This window comes from Eumetopias jubatus, unplaced genomic scaffold (assembly GCF_037043125.1).
Source record: "Eumetopias jubatus isolate StellerSeaLion01/CBP00866 unplaced genomic scaffold, mEumJub1_p1.0 scaffold_16, whole genome shotgun sequence".
Classification (NCBI taxonomy): domain Eukaryota; kingdom Metazoa; phylum Chordata; class Mammalia; order Carnivora; family Otariidae; genus Eumetopias; species Eumetopias jubatus.
In genome coordinates this window covers 67265246-67288806 of record NW_028274822.1, presented here as the reverse complement: position 1 = coordinate 67288806, position 23561 = coordinate 67265246, and the positions used below count along the sequence as shown (strand labels likewise).

Below are 23561 nucleotides of genomic sequence, written 5' to 3'. Positions count from 1 at the left end.
AACTCCTAAGAAGGTGAACCAGCTCACAGTCCACAGTTGTCCAGAGCGCAGTCCAGAATGTAAACTTGACATTGACAGTGACCACCCATGGACATTTTGGGTTAGTGCTTGTGGTGGGTCAGTGACGGATTGGACTCTACAGGGTCCCTGCCTCCCAAGGACCTTGAACGCAGCTGGGACCCCCATGACACACGTGGGAGGAGGAGCCCTCAGTGGGAGTGTGAGATTGAGCGACTAGGGTCCAGGGACTGAGGGTCCTGTGGTGAGTGTGACAGAGACGTCTGTGGGAGGGGCACGGGACGGTGTCACTGGGGAGGCAGGAGCAGGGGGACTGCTAAGAAAGAGGGGATACTCTAGGCTATGATGATGGGGAAGGTCCATATGGGGTAGGAAACCAGAGAAAACATGGCGTCGAGTGGGGGCCTACCGGGAAAGGAGAGTGGACATCTCAGGAGAGAGCTAGTCCCTGACGGTGAGGCCCCAGGTCCAAGGAGGAGCTCAGACATTATCCAGGAGTCCACAGGGAACCAAGAGCAGTGGGCTTTGGTACTGCTGGTGACTGACGTGGTCCATGCACAAAAAGTAAGCATAGAGACATGGTGGAGGATGGCCTATCTTGGTTCTGCTGTTGGTATCTCCTGTTCTGGAATATTCTCTGGCAATTCTGGGTGAGAGTAAAACTACCCCTTGCAAAAACATGACGATGCCTTCTGCTGACTCCTTTCCCAGAGGGTGAAAAGAATTGTGTTCACATTTGAGGATGGTTGAGTTCAGGTCAAAAAGTGTTTGAAGAGCAATGAGCAGAGAGCACGATTGCTGATTGAATAAAGGACATTTTATTGAGTGTCGAGCGGGTGCAGCGAGAAGGGCCGGGGTGACCCTGGTGGGAGGGCAGATCCTCCTGGAGGTCCTGTGCCTCCAGGCCCCCTTGGGTGTCGGGGACCTAAGAGCACTCTGCGGGGACCACCTTCTTCTCCATGGTGCTCCCCTCGTGCGTGACCAGGCAGCTGACGCTGCTGTATGATTTCCACTTGTCAGGCGACAGGCTCAGGTAGCTGCTGGCCGCGTACTTGTTGTTGCTCTGTATGAAGGGCTTGGTGGTCTCCACGCCCTGGGTGACATTGCTGCCGTCTACCTTCCAGGCCACCTTCAAGCTGCTGGGGTAGAAGTCACTGATGAGGCACACCAGGGTGGCTTTGTTGGCGCCGAGTTCCTCAGAGAATGACAGGAAGAGCGTGACCAAGGGCGCAGACTTGGGCTGACCTGTGTGGACAGAGGAGAGAGTGAGAGATGCAGGGAGAGTCCCGGTGTTGGGCAGCCCTTCCCTTATCTACAGCCTCTGTGACTGTTCCCATGGTGGCCATGTCTGTTCACCCAGGGGATCCTCCTTACCACTCCAGCCCTGGACAGCAGGCAGCCCCCCATGCTCCCAGCAGCTCTTCCATGTCACCTCTCCCAGATGTGTGAGAGGTGCATCTGCAGCCTCAGTTTCCTTCTCAGCCCAGCATCTGGGCCCCATATCACTTCATTCTTCTGGATCCAGGTGCTTCCCCTGTGAACTGGAGTCCCTTACTCAGCCTGCCAGGACAACTCTGATGGTATGTATGGAGGTCCTGAGCCCTGCACCCGGTGGGGCAAGGCACCCCTCTCCCCCTCAGGAATAGCTCTCTCCCTGCCTCCTGGAAAGGCTGGGTACTCCAAGGCTCTGCCATCTCCCACATCTCTCCTGCCCTGACCACAGGACCCTTCACTTCTGCAGCTTCTTGGGGCTACTCCCTGTAGACGACAGGCAAGGTGGCCCCATGGCCACCTCAGCACCTCTGATGATTCCTGACTCTAAGGGGCAGCTGTGTATATCTCTGAGCCCCCACTCACTCCCCACTTTGTCATCTTCTGAGTCTAAAGTACCCTTTGAGGAAGGCAGGAGGCCACCCCTTGGAAAGGTGAGACACCTGGGGGTTTTGAGGCTCCAGGGACAGGTAAGACTCTGCCCCATGGTACCTGCTCCCTTCTGACCAACATCCTAGGAGGGCTGTGTTTCTGGTCACCTTGCCCTGCATCGCTCTTGTCTCTGTCCCCATGTCCCCATGGCCTAGCAGAGGCCCTCAGCACTTCAGCCTAGAGCAAACTCACAGCCCCAGCCATGTCCCCAGCCTCCTGTGTGGTCCTCCTACCCTGGATGGGCATCAAGCAAGCAGCCAAGACCCCAAGGGACTCTCTAAGGCTAACCCAGGGCCCTAGTCAGAACTAGCCTTGGACCCCACACAGGTGTCTGCCCTGGAAGAAGGGAAGGAGCCCCCATTTTTGGATCATCCACCCCCAGCCTAGGGCCCTGGAATCTGGACACATTCAACTGTCAGATTTTAAAGGTAAATGCTTGTACCATTGGGGTCCTTCCTGCTGGTTTCCCCGAGACCAATCCACTTCCCCCAGATCCCACAGATCTGCTAGAAGGTCAGTCCTTAAGGCTGGGAGGGCAGACAGGGAGCAGCCCCCAAAGAAAAGTAACTTTCCCAACACAACAGAGGAGTGGGGCAGGTTGGGAAATGTGGTGAGAGCCACTTACCTAGGACGGTGAGCTGGGTTCCTTCACTGAAAACAAACCAGGGTGACTGAGTTTCGGGCCAAAACCCACCGGGCCAGCACCTGGGGCCTGCCCCCCGGGGGCCAGGCCAGAACAGGAACCTGTGATGGGCATAAGGCTGTTGCAGGTGGGGCTGGGCAGCCAGCCTCCTAGAGGCTGTGGCACACCTGGATGAGCCCACAGCCCAGAGGTGTCCCCATGCCCAGCCCCCTGATTGAGGCAGACTGTACCCATGTCTTATATATTTCCCCCCTTTCCAAGGCTGTCCTGGTCACCTCCTAATCCTCAGTGCTGACGGTGACACTGCATGGAGTAGGTGTTTAGTAAATCTCTGGGTGCCTCGTCCTCGCATGTGGTGTGGCAGAGTGAGTCCTGACCTGGCTCAGACCTGCCTGATGGTCTCATTTAGAGCTTCTGTGGGTTCCTCTCCTACTATTTCCCATGGTCCAGCCAGGTGGCTTCCCTCCTGGGCCTACTGGTTGGTCTGGGACTGGGTCATTCCTGACTCATTGTACTCCCATGTGAAGACCCCCCACTTTTTCTCTACACATCAAGACACAATGCAATCCCACCTCTTTGATGAAGCTTTCTGTGATCTCTCAGACCACTGGTTTTCTGTCCACCTGTCTGTGCATCTGTCCATGGTGTTCATCCATCCATCATCCATCATCCATCCATCCATCCATCCACTCACCCATCTATCCATCCGAAAGTAGCTCCAGGCACTGTTTCATATGCTGGGACATGGAGGGCCTCCCTGGCTTTCATCTCCATCTCTCCCTGAAAGCTCCCACGTCAGGGCCAACAGGGCCCTCTTCCTGGGCAGTCCCCCAGTTCCTGTTGTACATTATGTCTTTACAGGATGCAACATAGAGTCAGCCTCCATTTTCAGTGACTCTCTTCCTGTTGGCACCTGAGGCCTCCCACTCTCCTCCCCTGACTTCTCTTTCACCCCTGCCCATGCATAGCAGCTGACTCCCAGATCGGCACCCTGAGTCCTCCTTCTTTGCCATCTTCCTATATTGTGGATTCCCACTACTGCCCATTTGGTGAGGCTCAAGTCTAGTCCAGCTCTAAACCCTCTCCTCGACTCTCCCTAAATTGCCTACTGACCATCTCCAGCTGGATGTTCAACAGGAATCTCAAACTCACCATATCCAAGTGAGATTGACCACCTTCCCCCCCAACCCAGCTCTCTTTCTGCCTTCATCTTGTCACACATGACCAAGAATGCTCTCACTACCCGACCGTCAGGCCAGACCTGTAGCTTCAAAGCAATCCCTATCAAATTCCCAGAAAATTATTTTGTTGATATTGGCAAACTGATTCTAAAGTTTATATAGTGGGGCAAAGGACTCAGAATAGCTGACACAATATTGAAAGGAAAGGACAAAGTTGGAGAAATGACACCACAAGGCTTCGAGACTTACTATAAAGCTACAATAATCAAGACAGTGTGGTATTGACATAAATACAGACCAGTGGAATAGAACACAGAGCCCAGAAATAAACTCTCACACATACAATGAAATGATTTTTGACAAGGGTGCCAAGACCATTCAATGGGGAAAGGACAGTCTTATCAATAAATGGTGCTGGGAAACATAGATATTCACGGGCAGAAGAATGAAGTTGGACTCCTACCTAACATCATATACAAAAATAAACTCAAAATGGATGCAAGGCATAAATATAAGAGCTAAAACAATGAAACTCTTAGAAGAAAACATAGGACAAAAGCTTTACAACATTGGATTGGCAGTGATTTCTTGGATATGACACTGAAGGCACAGGCAACAAAAGAAAAACTAGACAAGTTGGATTTCATGAAAATGTCAAAACTTTGTATATCAAATGATGTTATCTACAGGGTAAAAAGGCAATGCACAAAATGAGAGAAGATATTTGCAAATCATATATTTAATAAAAGGTTAATATCCAGAATATACAGGGAACTCCTAAAACCCAACAAGAAAAAAAACAAACAACCCAATTCAAAAATGGGCAAAGGACTTGAACAGGCATTTCTCCAAAGAAGATATGCAAATGGCCAATAAGCACATGAAAGATGCTCAATATTACTAATCATTAGATAAATGCAAATTAGGACTACAATGAGATACCACCTCACACTCATTGGGATGGCTACTTTTAAAAAAACAAACTAGGAAACAAGTGTTGGTAAGGATGTGGAGAATTTGGAAACCTTGTGTAATGTTGGTGCACAAATACCACATGATTCCACTTGTGAGGTATTTAGAGTAGTCAAAATCATAAACAACACAGTCTTAAGTTACCAGTGGGTCAAAGAAGAAACTACAAGTGAAATTAAAAGATACTTTCAGTTGAATGAAAAGAAAACCCAACACACTAAAACCTATGGGATTCAGTGACAGTGGTGCTCTAAGGAAAATTTATAGCTATAAAAATGTCTCTATTAAGAAAGAAGAAAGATTTCAAACCAATACTTAAGTCTACCTTAAGGAAATAGAAAAAGAAGAGCAAGTTAATTCCAAAGCTAGCAGAAGGAAGGAAATAATAATGATTAGAGTAGAAATAAATGAATTAGAGAATAAAAAACAATAAGGAGAACCAGTAAAACCAAAAGCTGGTTCTTCGAAGTTTAGCAGCTTTGAGAAATCTTTACCAGACTGACAAATACAAAACAGAGACGATTCCAATTATTAAAGTCAGAACTGGGGCACCTGGGTGGCTCAGTCAGTTAAGCATATGCCTTGGGCTCAGGTTATGATCCCAGGGTCCTGGGATCAAATCCCACATTGTGCTCCCTGCTCAGCAGAGAGTCTGCTTCTCCCTCTGCCTCTGCTGCTCTCTCTGTCAAATAAATAAATAAAATCTTTTTTTAAAAAAGTCAGAACTGGAAGTTGGGACATTATTACACACCATGCAAAGTTGAAAAGGATTATAGGGAAATAATATGAACAATGGAATACCAACAAGTCAGGCAACCTAGTTGAAATGAACAAATTCTTAGAAATACACACACAACCTAAACTGACTCAAAAAGAAATAGAAAACCTGAACAGGCCTATAATAACTAAAGAGATTAAAATGGTAATCAAAATCCGTTCCCATAAAGAAAAGCCCAGGACAAAAGGCTTCACCAGAAAATCCTACCAAATATTTTTATGTATGCATGTGTGTATGTACAAAATATTTATTTATTATTAAAGATTGTATTTATTTATTTATTTAGAGAGTGCATACAGGCACATGAGCGGTTGGTGGGGGGGAGAGGGAGAGAGAGACTCTAAGGCAGACTTTGCCCTGAGCGCAGAGCCTGAGGTGGGGCTCGATCCCATGACCCTGAGATCATGACCTGAGCCAAAACCAAGAGTCGAACACTTAACCGACTGAGCTACCCAGGCACCCCTGTACCAAATATTTAAAGAAAATTTAACATCAATCCTTCACAAGCTCTTCTGAAAAATAATAAGAAAGGAACACTTCCTAACTCATTCTTTGAGAATTACCCTGATTTCAAAACCCAACAAAGACATCACAAGAAAACTACAAACTATCCCTTACGAATACACATGCAAAAATGCTCAATAAAATACTAGAAAAGTGAATCCAACAGCATATTGAAAGAATCATACAGCAAGTGGGATTTATCTCAGGAATGCAAGGGTGGTTCAGCTTAAGAAAATCAATCAACACAACATATCATAATAATAAAATGAAAGATGATAGCCATGTGATCATCTCGATTGATGCAGAAAAATATTTGACAAAATTCAACACAATTTCATGACAAAAGACTTAAAAAACCTGGAGTAGAACGGAACTTCCTCAACTTTATAAAGACCATCTATGAAAAATCCACGTTGAACATCATATTCATTGGTGGAAGACTGAACGCTTTCCCCTCAAGTTCAGGAACAAGACAAGGATGCCTGTTTTTGCCCCTTCAGTTCAATACTGTACTGGTGAATGGCTAAACAAAATGATGGAATACTTCTCAGCAATAGAAAGGAACAAGCTATTGACAAATGGAATAACCTGGGTGAACTTCAAAGGCATTATACTGAACTAAAGAAGCCAGACTCAAAGGGTTCTGTACTTGGAATATTATTATTCAGTTATAAAAGAGCAACGAACAATGATTCACCCAACAATCTGAAAGGACATCCAGAAAATTAGGCTGGGTGAAAAACGCTAATCACCAAATGTTACAAACTGTATGATTCCATTATAGGAAAGTCTTGAAATGACAAAATTAGAAATGAAGGCCAAATTAGTAGTTGCCAGCGGGTAAAGAAAGTGATTGGAAGGGACGGAAATGGGAGTAGCAATAAAGGGCAAGATGAGGAATCTGTGGTGAGGGAAATGTTCTGTGCCTTAACTGTATCAATGTCAATACCCTGGTTGTGATATTTTACTATAGTTTTATGAGGCATTACCATTGGGGGAAACCAGGTGAAGGGGACATGGGGCCCCCTGTATTGTTTCTTACAACCACATGTGAATCTACAATGATTTCAAAATAAAAAGATTAATTTACAGAAAGTTTATATACTGCACTATTCCATTTATATGATAGTCTGGAAAAGGCAAAACTATAGGGTCCCAGAGAGATCAGTGGTTGCCATGGTTGCGGCAGAGAAAGGGACTGATTACAAAAGGGACACAAGGAAATTTTGGCGGGTGATGGAAATGCTCTCTATCTTGACTGTGGTGGTAGTTACATGACTCTATGATTTTATTAAAATTTATACAACTACTATACCAAAAAGAGAGAATTTTACTCTGTACAAATTAAAGTAAAATAAAAATAGAAATCTTCATTATGTTACTATAGTCACTATATATATGTATATATGCATATATATAATGCGTTTATTCTTTTCCACGGATATACCATAGTTTATTTTACCTTCTTTTTTTTTTTCCACGGGGAGGGAGCTATGTCAAAGCCCAACTGTTCTGGCCTCTTTACTGAAAGAAGGGCCCCTGGGGAGTCCAGAGGTCCGGAGTGGCGGCTGACCCTTGTGGGTCAAAGGCCAGGAAAGGGGTCAATGAGCAGCTATTTCCTTTCCTGTCCATATGGGGGCTGAAACAGTGGCCATCGGTACAGAGAACTAGTGCCCGAGTGAGGGGCAGGCCAAGGTCCATAGAATAGCCACAGGAAAATTTAGCAAACCAGGCTGAAAGAAATTCAGACGCCCTGACCACCCTCTGTGGTGCCAAGGTGGGGAGGGGGGAAGCCCAGCCCCCTTCCACCAAAGCATTTCTGCTTGTATCTGTTGTACAGGTGTGTGAGCTTTCACTTGAGAAGGGGGTTCGTTTCTTACAAAAAAAGGAGACTCACTGGCCTAATCTTCTGGTTCCCAAAGTGTGGTCCCTGGACCAGCAGCATCTGCATTACCTGGAATTTGTTAGAAATGCAAATTCTCAAGCCTCATCCTAAACCAAATGAATGGAAACTCTGGGGGCGGGGGCCCAACAACATGTGTTCCAGCAAGCCCTCTATATGACACTGAGGCCCACTGAAGCTTGAGAACCGCTGAGCTAGTCCAGGTGTGTAGGAAACCGAGTCCTAGTTGTGGGTCGGGGGCAGGGCTGTGAAAGTAACGCGTCTCCCAGTCCCGGAACTCGGGGCATCTGGGGGCCGCTCCTGGCACAAGCCCCCCTCTCCTTCCCCTTCTGCCTCCCCTCCCAGGTGCCATGCTGCTGCTCCTTCTGGGCCTGCTGGGCCCTGTCGCCTGTCGGGCCCTGGGGCCGGCTCCGGGCTCGATGGAGCTGCGCTTGGCCTTCTCGGCCGCACGCAACCACCTCCCTGGAGGATTCCCACCCTCAACCACCCAAGTCTGGTCATGTCCCTTCCTTGCAAACATTCCCCAGGATGCCCCAGATGAAGTCTGTCCTCCAGGGATGGGTCCTCCATGTCAGGGGCTGGTCACCTGTTCAGCCTTCTCTCAGACCCTCTTGGCCCCAGTACCCACTCGTTCCAGCCCTGCGGACCACTGGGAGCTTCCTGAGCATTCTGTGCCTGTACCACCTCGCCATTGTCCTTGTGTGTGGTTGCTGCTTCACCAGCCCCCTCTCCCGCTGGACCTTGAATTGGGGCCAAAGCTTACTCCCCTGGGATCCCAGCCCCAGCACAAGGCCTGAACCCCCATGGGGGCTCCATCTCTCCTTGTGTTTCCCTGGGCCCTGCCGGACGCTGAAATGCTAGTCCTTGCCCGACACCCACAGGTGCTGACCCACCCTTCATGGCTGGCCTGCTAGTACAGAACAGAAGCATCTCATCCTGTTCCGGCCCTGCACCATGGCAACCCCAGCATCCTTGGGGTGGGTGTCAGGCTACAAGGCCCTCACCCGACTAGAACCCCTCGTTTTGCAGGTAGGCAACTGAGGCTGGGAGAGGCAGACTTGTCAGCCCCACAAGTTAGGAGATGGGGGTGGGAAGACCTGGCAGCCATCAGGCTTGCCTGTTGGAGTCTGCACTGGCTGTGTGACATTGGGCAGGTCCCCTCAGCTCTCTGGACCTCTATCCTCATCTGTAAAATGGGGAGGATAGCAGGCTCTGCCTTGTGGGGCTGCTGAGGCACGTTCTGCCCCTAAAGTGATTAGTGCCCACAATGAACGTGCTGTTGTGTCACTCATTATCATAAGTGGACCCAGATGCTCGGCACTTAGTCCAGGGACTTCCCACCGCACACAGAGAGGAGGGCGCTGGGGTCACTCAGTAAAGTGGTGGCAGACCGTGGCCCCCACAGACCCTCGCAGGGGCCTTTCCCATGGAGGCGCTTGCACCCTGGGTGGGCTTGAGTTTTTAGGGGGTCAGTCACAGGAAGCGGCCCTGGCTGAAGGTCCTTGGCTGAGGGTCCGGTGACCTGGGGACAGCAGAGAAGGCCCACTCTGACGTAAGAAGCACTGGCTGGAGGGGCGCCTGGGTGGTTCAGTCAGTTGAGCGGCTGCCTTTGGCTCGGGTCATGGTCCCAGGGTCCTGGGATGGAGACCCACATCGGGCTCTCTGCTCAGTGGAGAGCCTGCTTCTCCCTCTGCCTCTGCTGCTCCCCCTGGCTTGTGCTCTCTCCCTCTCTCTTTCTCTCAAATGAATAAATAAAATCTTTTTTAAAAAAGAAAAGAAGCATTGGCTGGAGCCTGCACCCCAGTGCCCCAGGGGGTGGCCCCTGCCCGGCAGGGGAAGGGCAAGGAGGTGGCTCATCAGCTAAGAGGAGGCGGCCTTGGCACCCTGGCCCAGTCACAGCACCTACCACCCACGTGGGCATCCTGCCCCTGCCTCCTGTTTCTTCCCAGAAGACCAGGGTGAGGCACTAGCCTTGGGTGCAAAATTTAGGAGTGCCAAAAAGCTCAGTAATTAAGACAAATAATATATTAATACAATACTAAAACAAACGAATACAAACGAATACACCCTGGCCAAAATGTCCACACTTTAAATAAAGCCAGTGTCTGTCCAGGATTCCCCCCCTTCTCACTGATTCTTTGTCCTTCTTGTGCCCCGCAGAGCCGCTCTGTGTCCCAGTCCCAGTTCTGGCTGTAAAGACCCTCTCCTCCCTCACCTCCAGGACTCCTTCAGTCCCTTACCTGTCCCACAGGCTCCGAGAGCTGCTTCCTGCTGGGGCTCCAGGGTCTGGGGTGCTGTTCGGTGGGGCTACTGTCACTGGGGGCAGCCGACCATGGGCACCCACAGCCAAGCCCAGCAGCAGCAGGGGCCAGCATGGCTTGGGGCCAGGGCTCTGCCCCCAGGGGGCCTCAGAGCCCACCCGACCTGTCCCTGGCCTCATTTGCCCTCAGGGTCAAAGGACCTGCAGGTTTGAGCTCCCTGGAGGAGAGTCAGTAGTTTCCCCAGTTCTTCTTGCTGGCAGCGGCTATCCCAGTGTTCCCTGGCCCAAGTGGCCCGGTCCTCTGCCTGAACCTTCTCTCCAAGGCCCATGGCTGTTACTCCGGGGGGTCTCTCCCAGTGGGCCATTGGCCAATTGCCCTGCTGTGGTCGACATCCAGAGCTCAACCGTCTCCCACCACAGCTGCAAGCCTGGTCTTGCCCCTGGGGCCCTGGGTGGGCCACACCTGCTCCTGCCTTCCTTCTCAGAGGGCACTTGGGTCTGTGGAGCCTCTCCCCTGGGACTGGAGAGGCCATGGAGGCGGCAAAATGCCAGTGGGGCAGGAGTTGCCTGCGTTCAGTGGGCTGGGGCTGGGGCTGCTGTTCTGACCAGGCTGGGGAGAGGGGTGGTGACAGGGGAGGAAACAGGTGTCGTTAAGCAGGAAGCCGATGTTCAAGTTCGGGAATCATGATACAATTATAAAAATAGTGTTTAATGCACCATGTCCAGCACCTCATGGGTGTCATCTCTCTCTCTCTCTCTCTCTCTCACACACACACACACACACGCTCTCTCTCTCTCACACTTACACCCTCACACCCTCATAGATTTTATCCAGAGGTCACCATCATGAGCATAGCGTCAGTATACTGCACACAGTAAGGCTTTCCGTGAGACCCCTTTCCCATCTCCCCAAATGCCCAAGCACTGTCCATCCGGAAACCCACTTTGGTGTGGGGTGAGCAGCGGCAATGAAGAGGGACCGAGCCCCCGCATGGGGTGACAAGAGCCTGGCTCCGCGCTGGCACTCCCGGGAGGGATGCTCTGGTCACCTCTGGGGCATCCAGGAGTCTGGGAGGTGGGGCTGGCAGCAACTGCCGGCTCTGCTCACTTTCAGGACCATGGCGAGGTCCAAGTTGGGAGAGAATGGATGCGAAGCTGCTTCTTTGCCCTTTAGTTTTTTAAAAACTGTGGTAAAATATACGTAAAATGACATTTGCATCTTAGCCATTTTTAAGTGTACAATTCAGTGGCATTAAGCACATTCACACTGTTGTGCAAGCCTTGCCACCATCCCTCTCCAGAGCTTGTTCATCGTCCCAGACTGAAACCCTGTCTGCTTGAAACACTAACTCACCATTCCTCCTCCCGCAGCCCCCCGCACCCACCATCCTACTTTCTGTCTCAGTGACTCTGACTCTAGGGGCCTCGTATACATGGAATCATATAGTATTTGTCCTTTGAACGTGCTTTTTAAAGATTTCATTTTATTTCTTTATCTTGGGGGGGAGGGGTGGAAGGAAAGAGAATCTGAAGCAGACTCTGCGCTGAGCATGGAGCCGACCTGGGGCTCGATCTCATCACCAGGAGATCACAACCTGAGCTGAAACAAAAGTCAGGCACTTAACTGACTGAGCTACCCAGGCGCCCCTGAACGTGCTTTTTTTTAAAAAATTTAAATTCAATTAATTAACATAATGTATTAATGGTTTCGGAGGTAGAGGTCAGTGATTCATCAGTCTTATATAACACCCAGTGCCCATTACATCACATGCCCTCCTTAATGTCCATCACCCAGTTACCCCACCCCCCCACCTCCCCTCCAGCAACCCTCAGTTTGTTTCCTATAATTAAGAGTCTCTTATGGTTTGTCTCCCTCTCTGATTTTGTCTTGTTTTATTTTTGTTCTCTTCCCCTATGATCCTCTGTTTTGTTTCTTAAATTCCACATATCAGTGAGATCACATGATAATTGTCTTTCTCTGATTGACTTATTTTGCTTAGCATAATATCCTCTAGTTCTAACCACATCATTGCAAATGGCAAGATTTCATTTTTTTGATGGCTGAGTAGTATTCCATATATATATATATATACCCCATCTTCTTTATCCATTCATCTGTTGATGGACAACTGGACTCTTTCCATAGTTTGGCTATTGTGGACATTGCTGCTATAAACATTGGGATGCAGGTGTCCCTTCAGATCACTACATTTGTATGTTTGGGGTAAATACCTAGTAGTGCAATTGCTGGGTCGTAGGGTAGCTCTATTCTCAAATTTTGAGGAACTTCCATACTGTTTTCCAGAGTCACTGCACCAGCTTGCATTCCCACCAACAGTGTAGGAGGGTTCCCCTTTCTCCACATTCTCGAAAACATCTATCATTTCCTGACTTGTTAATTTTAGCCATTCTGACTGGTGTGAGGTTGTGTCTCACTGTGGTTTTGATTTGGATTTCCCTGATGCCGAGTGATATTGAGCATTTTTTCACCTGTCTGTTGGCCATTTGTATGTCTTCTTTGGAGAAATGTCTGTTCATGTCTTCTGCCCATTTTTCTTGATTGGATTATTTGTTCTTTGGGTGTTGAGTTTGATATGTTCTTTATAGATCTTGGATACTAACCTTTTATCTGATATGTCATTTGCAAATATCTTCTCCCATTCTGTCGGTTGTCTTTTGGTTTTGTAGACTGTTTCCTTTGCTGTGCAAAAGCTTTTTATCCTGATGAGGTCCCAATAGTTCATTTTTGCCTTATTTCCCTTGCCTTTGGGGACATGTCTAGCAAGAAGATGCTGCAGCTGAGGTCACAGAGGTTGCTGCTGCCTGTGTTCTCCTCAAGGATTTTGATGGATTCCTGTCTCACATTTAAGTCTTTCATCCATTTTGAGTTATTTTTGTGTATGGTGAACATGCTTTTTATTTTTTATTTTTATTTTTTTAAAGATTTTATTTATTTATTCATGAGAGACAGAGGGGGAGAGAGAGAGAGAGAGAGAAGCAGAGGGAGAAGCAGGCTCCCAAGGAGCAGGGAGCCCGATGCAGGACTCGATCCCAGGACCCCGGGATCATGACCTGAACCGAAGGCAGATGCCCAACCATCTGAACCACCCAGGCGCATGCTTTTTAAACGGAGAAGTACAACGAGCATAACACATATGGAGGACGGCTGTAATGATCACATTTCTTATTGCTGTTATTGTTAGTGTGACCACCAGCTGGTCCGTCTGGTGGGGCCAAGAAAAAAATCACCAGCTATCAAAAAATAAATGAAACCCTAGTTTCATTATATATATATATATATATCAACTGTCACTTTTCAAGGTTTGTCTTGTAACTCAGAGGGTTGTGACAGCAGTTCAGTGGGTTGCAACTAGCGTTTTGCAAAAGTGAAGTAGCCTAGAGTAGAGCGCCCTGGGCAAGGAGAGGGGTGGTGACAGTTCATGGGATTTTGCTTCAGTAATTGAAATACATAGATGTACTCTGGATGATGATGGGAAATATATTTCTTACTGGGAGTTTTGATGGGAAAACTTGTGGAAAACGCTGTCTAGCAACACACTGGTTTGGCTGTGCGTGCCAGCAGAAGCTAGTTGTCAGATCCACCCTGCCCTTCACGGTTGGCTGACCTGGAGTTCAGGTTTGAAACCACCCTTTGTTTTAGGTCCTCTGTGTCCCAGTGTGTCCTGGAGCAGTGTGGTCCTGGTGGCTTGTCCATCTTTGCGAGGCTCCCCTCTAGGGTCTCCCAGAGTGAATTTCATGGGTGCCATATGCCCTCGTGGAACCAGGCCAACCCAGGTGCTCCCTTGGCGTCTGTCCAGCCAAGGTGCTGGGATGCTGTAACAGACAGACAAACTGACTTCCTCCTATCACATGGAGCTCATGTGGGCCACAGAAAGGTTGGGCTCCGTGGAGGATTGCGACATTGCTCAGATCCTTGTGTCCCACACTCAGTGACCGATCATCCCCGAGGGCCAGGCACTGCATCCTGGATAGCTCAGGGTCAACAGGGAGATGGGCATGGTACGGAACAATAACAGGGGCCAGCACCCTAGCAGACGTCATACAGGGGACAGGGGCAGACTTTGGGAGGCCCCTGATTCAGCCCGGTTTTTCCTCATTGTGATGCTGAGCCCACTCCTGCCTCTGACTTTGGGCTTCCGGCACCTTTGGAGCTGGGGACAGATCTGTCCCAGGGGTCCAGATTGAAGCTGCTCCCCCCCCAGCACCTCTGTGAGGGTGTGACACTCACCCACTGCCCAGGGTTCAGAAGCTGTGGTTCCACCTGGAACAGCCCCAGGTCTCAGGGAGAAGGAGGGGCTGGACCTAAACTCAGGGACCCCGGTTGCCCTGCCACAGCCTCTGGACAGCCACAGGGGATACCGGATGCTGGAGGAAGGAGCTGGCTCCCGGGAGGGGCAGCAGCAATCAAGGAAGCAGGGCTGCAAAACTCCAGTCGGAGCCTTGGTAAGGATGTCAAAATAGCCCAGACGGAGTAGGAGGGAAGGGGTGTGCAGTTTAGAAGCCAGTGGCGCCAGAGACCAAGGGGAAGTGACTTCTCTGCTTGCCCACATGTGTAGTTTGAGTGCAAGCCTCTCAGCAGGTGAGGTTGAACCAGATGATGAGGGCTAAGGACGTACTTTCTCAGACTTTGATGGGCAGAGAATACCAGGGACCTTGTGAAAATGTGGATTCACATTCAGCAGGTCTGGGCTGCCCCAGAAACGAGGCATTTTTTTTTTTAACAAGCTCCCAGGCGGTGCTGTGGCAGCCGCCAACATACGGACCACACTTTGAGTAACAAGGTGCAAATGCAACTCTGTACTGCCCCCTGGCGGCCTAGTTGAATGGTGTTTGCACTTGTAGGTAATGGAGGCCATTGGTGGTCACCTGTGGCCAGAGGGGCAACTCTGGGAGACAGATCTGACGTTCGCTGAACTGAAGTCGAAATCGAACTGGATCGTCAGAGGGTAGAACATTCGGAAGCCCGTGCCTCTTCGCGGGAGAGGAGAGTGCCGATTTGAGGGATTTTCCACACTTCCCAGTTAGAAGGTAGTCCCTGGAAGCGGAGGGAAGAGTTATGGTTGGCTTTTATGGACAATCACCCTCCCCGCTCCATCCACCTCAGCTGCATTCCAGATAGTCCCGCGTAGAATTCCTGCTCCCCAACTTCGGACCTCCTTAGCGTTATGCCTTAGCTCTGTGGTGAGAAATGAAGCCTCGGGGAAGGGAACAGGAGGCTTGCAGGGGATGGCAGTGTTTTCTTTAGATTTTAACTCTTTCATATTTTTCATTTTGAGGGAGTGGTGTAAGGCGGGCTAATGTTATCCTGAACTTATTCTCATTATTTTTTTTCTTTTGGGAGGGTAAACTATTTTGCATGTCATACCCTCCTTCCACCCTTGATCTGATCCCACATATCAGAAACCATACTCAGGATTTGTTCAAACAGGTTCCTACATTCAGTAATAGTGGTTGGAGACTCTGATACCCCAGTTTCCTCCTCCTCCTTCTTCTTCTTTTTCCTTATCTGGCTGTTTATTGAAACGTTTCATTCTGGATTCACTAGTGATCTTTTTGTTTTGTTAATTTTGCTAAGTTTTTAAGTTTTAATTCCAGTGCATAATGTACAGTGTTATATTAGTCTCAGCTTCTGATACTCCACTTTCAGTAGTACATGGAACAACTAGACGGAAGATCAACAAGAAAATAGAGGATCTGAACAACGTTGTAAGCCAACAGACATCTCTAGAACAGTCCATCCACCAACAATAGCAGTGTACACAGTCTTCTCAAGTGCACATGGAACATTCCCCAAGATAGACCCTGGTAGGCTGTAGGTGATAAAACCGGTCTTACTAAATTTAAAGGGATTGAAATAATACAAAGCATATTCTCTAACCACAAAGGACTGAAACAAGAAAGCAATCACAGAAGCGAATTCGGGGAATTCACAAATCTGTGGAAATTGGACGTGTTCCTAAATAGTCAATGGGGCAAAAGAAGAAATCACAAAAGAAATTAGAAAATATTTAAGATGAATGGAAATGAAAGCATAACGTGCCGAAACTTGTGGGCAGTGATGTCTTGGATATTGCACCAAAGGCACAGATAACAAAAGAAAAAATAGACAAATTGGACTACATCAAATTTAAAACGTATATGAGTCAAAGGACACAATCGAGAGTGAAAAGGCAGTACACAGAATGGGAGAAAATATTTGCAAATCAAATACGTGTTACAGGATTGACATTCAGAGTGTGGAAAGAACTCCTACAACTCAAAACCAAAAATCCCAACCCGGGGGAATGGGTGGCGCCTGGGTGGCATACTCGGCTGAGTGTCTGAGTCTTGATTTCGCTCAGGTCATGATCTCAGGGTCCTGGGATCGAGCCCCATGTTGGGCTCCACATTCAGCGGGAAGTCAGCTTAAGATTCTCTCTCTCCCTCTGTCCCCCGCCCCCCACTTGCGCATGTGCTCTCTCTCTCTCTCAAATAAATAAATAAAATCCTAAAAAAAAGCCCAAACCCACCCAGTTAAAAAATGAGCGAAGGACTTGAACAGCCACTTCCCCAAGGATGTACAAATGACCAACGAGTACATGAAAAAAAATGTTCAAAATCACTCATCATTAGGGAAATGAAAACCAAAACCATAATGAGAAGCCACTTCACATTCACTGTGATGTGTATTATTAAAATGTTCCCGAGGTCCGTCTTTCCCTTTTACGGCTGAATGCTGTTCCATTGTATGGATAGACCATGTTTTGTTTATTCGTATGTCGAAGGACAAATGTTGTTTCTACCTTTTAACTACTGTAAATAATGCTGCCATGAACTTAAGTGTACAAATAGGTCCTTGAGATCTTGTTTTCAATTCTTTGGTTATATACCCAGAAGTGGAATTACTTGATTATATGGTAATTCTGTTTTTCATTTTTTGAGGCTACCCTGAATGGTGTTCCATAGCAGCCGCACCATTTTACCTTCCACCAAGGGCACAGGGGTTCGGATTTCTCCACATCCTCACCCCCATTTGTAATTTTCTGTTCTTTTAATCGTAGGCATCACAGTAGATGTGAGGGACTTGAACAGCCATTTCCCCATGTCCACATCCCCAGCGTGGATGGGCACGATCTGATTCATCGAGGGCCTGAATAGAACAAAAAGGCAGAGGAAGGTTGGAACTGCTCTCCCTCGGCCTGTCTGCTTGAGCTGGGACATTTATCCTCCTCTGCCCTGGGTGTGCCTGGTCCCCAAGCCTTCAGATTTGGACTAGAATCTACATCATTGCCCACCTCCCCCCCCCAGCTCTTGAGCCTTTGAACTACACCACCAGCCTGTGGGGCTTCCAGCTTGCGGATAACAGATGGTAGGACTTCTCAGCCTCCATGATCACGTGAGCCAATACCTTATAATAAGTCTCTAGATATTGCTATATCTATCTGTCTGTCTTCTATCCATCCATCTATATCTCCTATTGGTTTTGTTTTTCTGGAGAACATAGACTAATATAAAGGTCAAGGTCAAGAAGAACATAGGGGTCAAGGATGGGGTAACATTTTGTTTGAATGCAATTTTCCATTAATAATTTTAAGTATATAAGAACATCTATAATTTCACTATTTTTTTTAAAGATTTTATTTATTTGACAGAGAGAGACACAGCAAGAGAGGGAACACAAGCAGGGGGAGTGGGAGAGGGAGAAGCAGGCTCCCCACTGAGCAGGGAGCCCGATGCGGGGCTCAATCCCAGGACCCTGGGATCACGACCTGAGCTGAAGGCAGACACTCAACGACCGAGCCACCCAGGCGCCCCTATAATTTCACTATTTAAATTTTCCACCTGTGCATGTGAAAATCCACCATAAACGAAGTTTATGGCTGAGTTAAGGCACATGGGGAATCTAATTTAATCAAGAGAGGAGGGAGGAGGATCTGGGGGCTATTTCCAAGAGACCGGAAGAAAGGGGGGCTCTGGGCGTCAGGCTGAGCAGGTGTGAGGCTGAAGATGACAGGGAAGATTTGAAGGGGAGAGACGCAGGGGTATGGCCCAGACGTCCCCAGGAGGCTGAGCCATTATTGCTCACTGGGCTCCTGTGTGTCCAGCCGGAAGGTCAGTCGGTTCGGAAGAGGAGCTGGTTGCTTCGGATGAGTGATGCGGTTTGAAGTGATGGCCACTCAGTCATTCAAAATACCCTAGTGCTTAAAATGCCAGGCATTGTTTCCAGAAGCTTAAGATAAGCAAACCAAACAAAGGCACAGGGCCTCTCCTGTCTGCTGTCCCATCCCTCACCACTGCACCCTCCACACGGCTGAAGGAGCCTTTCTTTTTTTTTCTTTTTAAGATTTTATTTATTTATTTTAGAGAGAGAATGAGAGATAGAGAGCATGAGAGGGGGGACGGTCAGAGGGAGAAGCAGACTCCCTGCTGAGCAGGGAGCCCGATGCGGGACTCAATCCCGGGACTCCAGGATCATGACTTGAGCCGAAGGCAGTCGCTTAACCAACTGAGCCACCCAGGCACCCCTGAAGGAGGCTTTCTGAGCCCCCGCCTCTGTAGGGGTCTGTGCCCCTTGTAGTCCTGGCGTGTGGTGGTTCTACGGCAGCTCTTTCAGGCAAAGGATGAGGCTGACCGCCCACCCCCCCGAAGCTGACTGGGGCCAGAGGAGTGGCTCCATGGGACCCATAGAGAAACCCCAGCCCTGACCAGCCCTGTCCATCTCTCCCTGCCTTGCCAGCACCACTGGGAAGATGAGACCCCAGCTCTGTGGCTATTCAGCGGCCTTTGACAGGGGTTGACCTTGGCAAAACCTCAGTCTGACTTGCAAATAGCCCAAAACACAATACCCAAGGGAAAGTCTTTGAAAAAGACATCTGTGTTACATGTGGGAAGTAAGATTTCTCCAAGATACAGAGGCTAAGCAAAGCACTTAAAAATATTTATATCAGAAACCACTAGAACACACACAAGCCTGACACATGCCTGTCGGGGGGGGCGGTGTCTCAGGTTGTGTGGGCCGCTCCGTCTGACACCTGCCCTTTCATGCACCCCAGAGGTTCTCTCCTAGGATTGGCCACCACCTGGGTCATATAGGTAGTGCCTTCAACTGAAGCACAATCTCAATTTTATTTTATTTTATTTTAAAAAGATTTTATTTATTATTTATTTGACAGAGAGAGAGAGCATGAACGGGGGGTGGAGGGGCAGAAGCGAGAGGGAGAAGCATGTTCCCCACGGAGCAGAGAGCCCGCTGCAGGGCTCGATCCCAGGACCCCAGGATCATGACCTGAGCTGAAGGCAGACGCTTAACCAACTGAGCCACCCAGGTGCCCCACAATCTCAATTTTAAAAAGAAATCAAAGTTAAACATTAAAAACAAAACCAATCAAATAAAATTCCTTTGTGGTAACCTTTCCATTCACTCAGGGAAAAGTCCTAACTTCTTACAATGGCTTCCGGGCCCTCAGCCTGCCCCTCAGCAACCTTGTTTCTCCTATTCTCAGTACTCCTGGTCTGGCTGTTTAGAGAACATTCATAGAACACCCGGAGCGCCCTTCTACCAGGCCCTCCTTTCTGGATGCCCTCACCCCTGGTCTGGCCGTGCTCTTGTCTGCCTGGCTCACACCCTCCCCACAGCAGCTTCTGCTAAGGTGTCCCCCCCCCCCCAGAAAGGCCTATCCTGCCCCAAACCAGGACAACACTTCATGACCCTCTGTCCCAACCTTGCTTTATCACCACCTTACAGATGATGTATTTGCTTAGTTGGTCAGTTTTTGTCTCCTTCCACCAAAATGTGAGATCCCCGAGGGAAAGAGTACTGCCTCCTGACGACTGTGTCTTCAGTGCTGGATGTGCCTGTCAGTCAACACTCATTCACTGTTTGTTGAATGAAGAGATGAAGTTCTTGTCCGTTAGGGAAAAATAAGGGGGCGGGGGATGGGCAAGATGGATGAAGGTGGTCAAAAGGTAAAAACTTCCGGGGACGCCTGGGTGGCTCAGTCGGTTAAGCGTCTGCCTTCAGCTCAGGTCATGATCCTGGGGTCCTGGGATCGAGCCCCATGTCTCCCTCTCCCTCTGCCGTTTTCCCTGCTTGTGCTCTCTCTCAAATAAATAAATTAAATTAAATTAAAAAAAAGGTACGGGCGCCTGGGTGGCTCAGTTGTTAAGCATCTGCCTTCGGCTCAGGTCATGATCCTAGGATCCTGGGATCGAGTCCCACATCGGGCTCCCTGCTCGGCAGGAAGCCTGCTTCTCCCTCTCCCACTCCCCCTGCTTGTGTTCCCTCTCTCGCTGTCTCTCTCTGTCAAATGAATAAATAAAATTAAAAAAAAAAAAAAAAGGTACAAGCTTCCAGTTGTAAGAAAAGTAAGTCCTAGGGATATAATGCTCAACATGGGGACTATGGTTAACAACACTGTAATGTATATATTTGAAAGTTAAGAGAGCTGATCTTAAAGGTTCTCATCACAAGAAAAATATTGTAACTACCTGTGGTGATGGTACTTAACCAGACTTGCAGTGGTAATCATTTCGCGATAGATACGTATAATCATATTGCACACCTAAAATGAACACAGTGTTATATGTCAGTCATGTCTCAATTAAAAATACATTTTGATGTATGAAGCACGTCCAAAAAGAAGAGGGATGATATTTCAGATGAGATTGGGTGGTATGGTCGTAGATATGATGTTTCAAATATTAAACGAAATTCAAGATTCTGTTTATTTTGGGGTATTTATATTTTTCTGGATGTACAACCTTTTGGATTATAGATACATAGTTGATTTTCCCTTTGTTGTAGTAATGTTTTGCCATTGAATTAAACTGTAAGAAGCTAATCATTTCACTCTTCCTAATAGCAAAAATAATTTGAAAGTGTTTTATTTATCTTGGCCAATGAGAGAAGCACATTAGATTGAACATCAATAATATGAGTGCTTGTTCTCTGAACAAATAAGAGCAGAAAAGACTCATCAGTCCCTTAAAGAGTGAAATTTGAAGCACAGTATAAGCATGTATTTAAGTCTTTTGTTATTAAGCCTTACCAGAACTTGCCACATTAAAAAAATGCAACTACTTATCTTCTCTGTATGCAAAGATATATTTCAGATATATTGAATAGCTAAAAGCAAAGCAAACAGAAAAAAGGTGCATTAACATTTTTTTTTATTGGGTGGGGGGATGGGTTAGCCCGGTGATGGGTATTAAAGAGGGCACGTTCTGCGTGGAGCCCTGGGTGTTATGCACAAACAATGAATCATGGAACACTACATCAAAAACTAATGATGTAATGTATGGTGATTAACATAACAATAAAAAAATTTAAAGAAAAAAATTTTTATTAAGTAAATGAACTCTACACCCAACGTGGGGCTTGAACTCAGGACCACAAGATCAAGAGCCCATGCTCCACCGACAGAGCCAGCCAGGCGCCCCAAATTAGTGCATTATCAAACCTAGAATTAGGAAGGGTTATGTAACAAGATGCAGGGGCCAAGAAAGAAAAGATGGAAACGTTCCGCTGCCCGGAACGAACCCCCCATCTGTTCGTTCTTCGGCCACCCCATCTCTCAGAGCAGCTTTGGCAGCTCCAGAGTTTGAATCACTGTGGGACGCTGGGGTTTGGGATCTAAGAGCCCCCTCGGGGAAAGACTGAAATTTGACCTGTGGCCAGCAGGAGGCGCTGTGGCCTTGTCCCAGGGTGTCCGCATGAGGGCGACTGATAGCAGCCTACCGGTCTGGGATTGGGCTTCAGGCTCACTGATGGGGACTCAGTGGCAGAATCCACGTCAACTAGACTTGCGTACTGACCCAGCGGCTGCTTCCTCCCTGTCCCTGTCATGGGGAAAACCCTATGTCAAGCCCCAACCATCCCAGTGTCCCAGATTAGTGCTGATTTTGAAGGGTGCTCCTCTGCCTCACCCACCCCGTCTGTAGCTGTGGCCACCACCTAAGTGCAGACAACCAGCCAATCATTACGGGCAGTGTTCACGTTCCTTGCAATCTTATTTTCCCATTTCTGTTGACTTCCCTCTACGCTCCACAATCTTACAAACTATAAACCAAAATAGACACATTATCAGATTTCTCTAGAGCAGCTTTCTCCTCCTCAGTCCCTTGGGGGTGGCTTTGTACAATTTTGGCTGAGCCCAGCTAAACCACGTTAGCAGAATTCTCTTCCCTGTGCAGCTCGGCGAGGGTGAGGTGTAGGGGAACACTTATGGAAGATCTGGAAGTTTAATACAATGCTGCCATCACCGTTTCTGTGCCGGCTTCTTCCATGGGTCACCGCCAGTACCGAGGTTAATGTGGGAGAGGAAATGGGTATCCAACTGCGATCTGATTCCAACTGTGGATCTGGATGACCTCGAGCAGCACAGGCTCAATGCTAGAGGAGATGCAGCAGCCTGCGAAGATTGCTCCACTGCTCACGCCACGGCATAACATCCGCCCTCATAGAAATCCCTTGTTCTGCATCCCTCACAGTGATTCTGCTTCTCTAGTCAACCCTGACAGACACTCACCTAGACCCGGACCCTTGGTCTACACATCAGGACTCTCTATCTGCCTCCAACATCTTTCAAATTAACATAGTCCTCTCGGTTTCCACTGCTAGTACCTTCATTCAGCCTCTGGAGATTGTAGTAGATGCTGTCAGGGACCTGCCTGTATTCCCTCAACACTTGCATTTCTGTTTGACTTTTAGTTTCTATCACCCGGGCATTTCTGGCCACCAGCACCATCTGTGCCTGTGTGCAGGGGAGGACAGGGGTGCAAGAAATTAGCTCCTCCCAGAAGCAGCTCTCAACGAATGACCAATGAGAGTTGGTACATAGACACCTCAGTTCTCCCATCTTTCCACAGCGATAGTCTGAGGTTTGTGTTCTAGAATGCTTCCCAGGGGTCCCCAGTGGGATTAAACTCCAGTTGCCCAAGAATGGTAACTTGTTTTCCTGCCATCCTTCCCTTCCTTATCCATGTTTTGTAGGATCGCCTCCTAAATAAGCTATTTGCATTTGATTCAGGATCTGATTCTTGTGAAACCCTAAGTAGACGATTGTGTTATAGGTGGTCATAAGGAGCAAATCTTCAGAGTGAAATTCTGGAATTGGATAGCTCACCAGTCAAATAGAAGTAAGGACTCTAGCATGCTCAGTTCCCCAAGTAATAAGACATTTACCTAATAAGACCTTCGCATATGGTGGATCTGCAAGTTCAGATGGAAGGGGTTGCATTGACTAATGCAATATCTCCAACATTTGAGCAATATGGTGGAAATGATCACTAAAAAACAGTGGAGTGGGTTGGTTGTTGCTAAATGCCAACAGCACTAGAAGAAAATGGTGAGCTCAGGACAGCCAACTGATGTGGGAGAC

The 23561-nt window shown here is 48.1% G+C and overlaps 1 protein-coding gene across 1 annotated transcript; it reads right to left on the bottom strand.

Moving 5' to 3' along the window:
• Positions 1-820: 820 nt before the first annotated feature.
• Positions 821-10758, bottom strand: LOC114202349 (immunoglobulin lambda constant 6). The gene is made up of 3 exons (XM_028095514.2): positions 10163-10758; positions 2567-2685; positions 821-1263 (listed from the first exon to the last, which is right to left on the bottom strand). Exons 1-3 carry the CDS (start codon positions 10360-10362, stop codon positions 944-946), a joined length of 639 nt encoding a protein of 212 aa, XP_027951315.1. The 5' UTR covers positions 10363-10758; the 3' UTR covers positions 821-943.
• Positions 10759-23561: the final 12803 nt, after the last annotated feature.

Excerpts from the sequence above, each read along its gene's own strand:
- LOC114202349 (XM_028095514.2), bottom strand. The coding sequence starts at position 10,362 with ATGAGGCCAGGGACAGGTCGGGTGGGCTCTGAGGCCCCCTGGGGGCAG. Across the intron at positions 2,686-10,162 it reads TCTCGGAGCCTGTGGGACAG|GTTCCTGTTCTGGCCTGGCC; the intron begins GTAAGGGACTGA and ends TGCCCATCACAG. Across the intron at positions 1,264-2,566 it reads AACCCAGCTCACCGTCCTAG|GTCAGCCCAAGTCTGCGCCC; the intron begins GTAAGTGGCTCT and ends CTGTCCACACAG.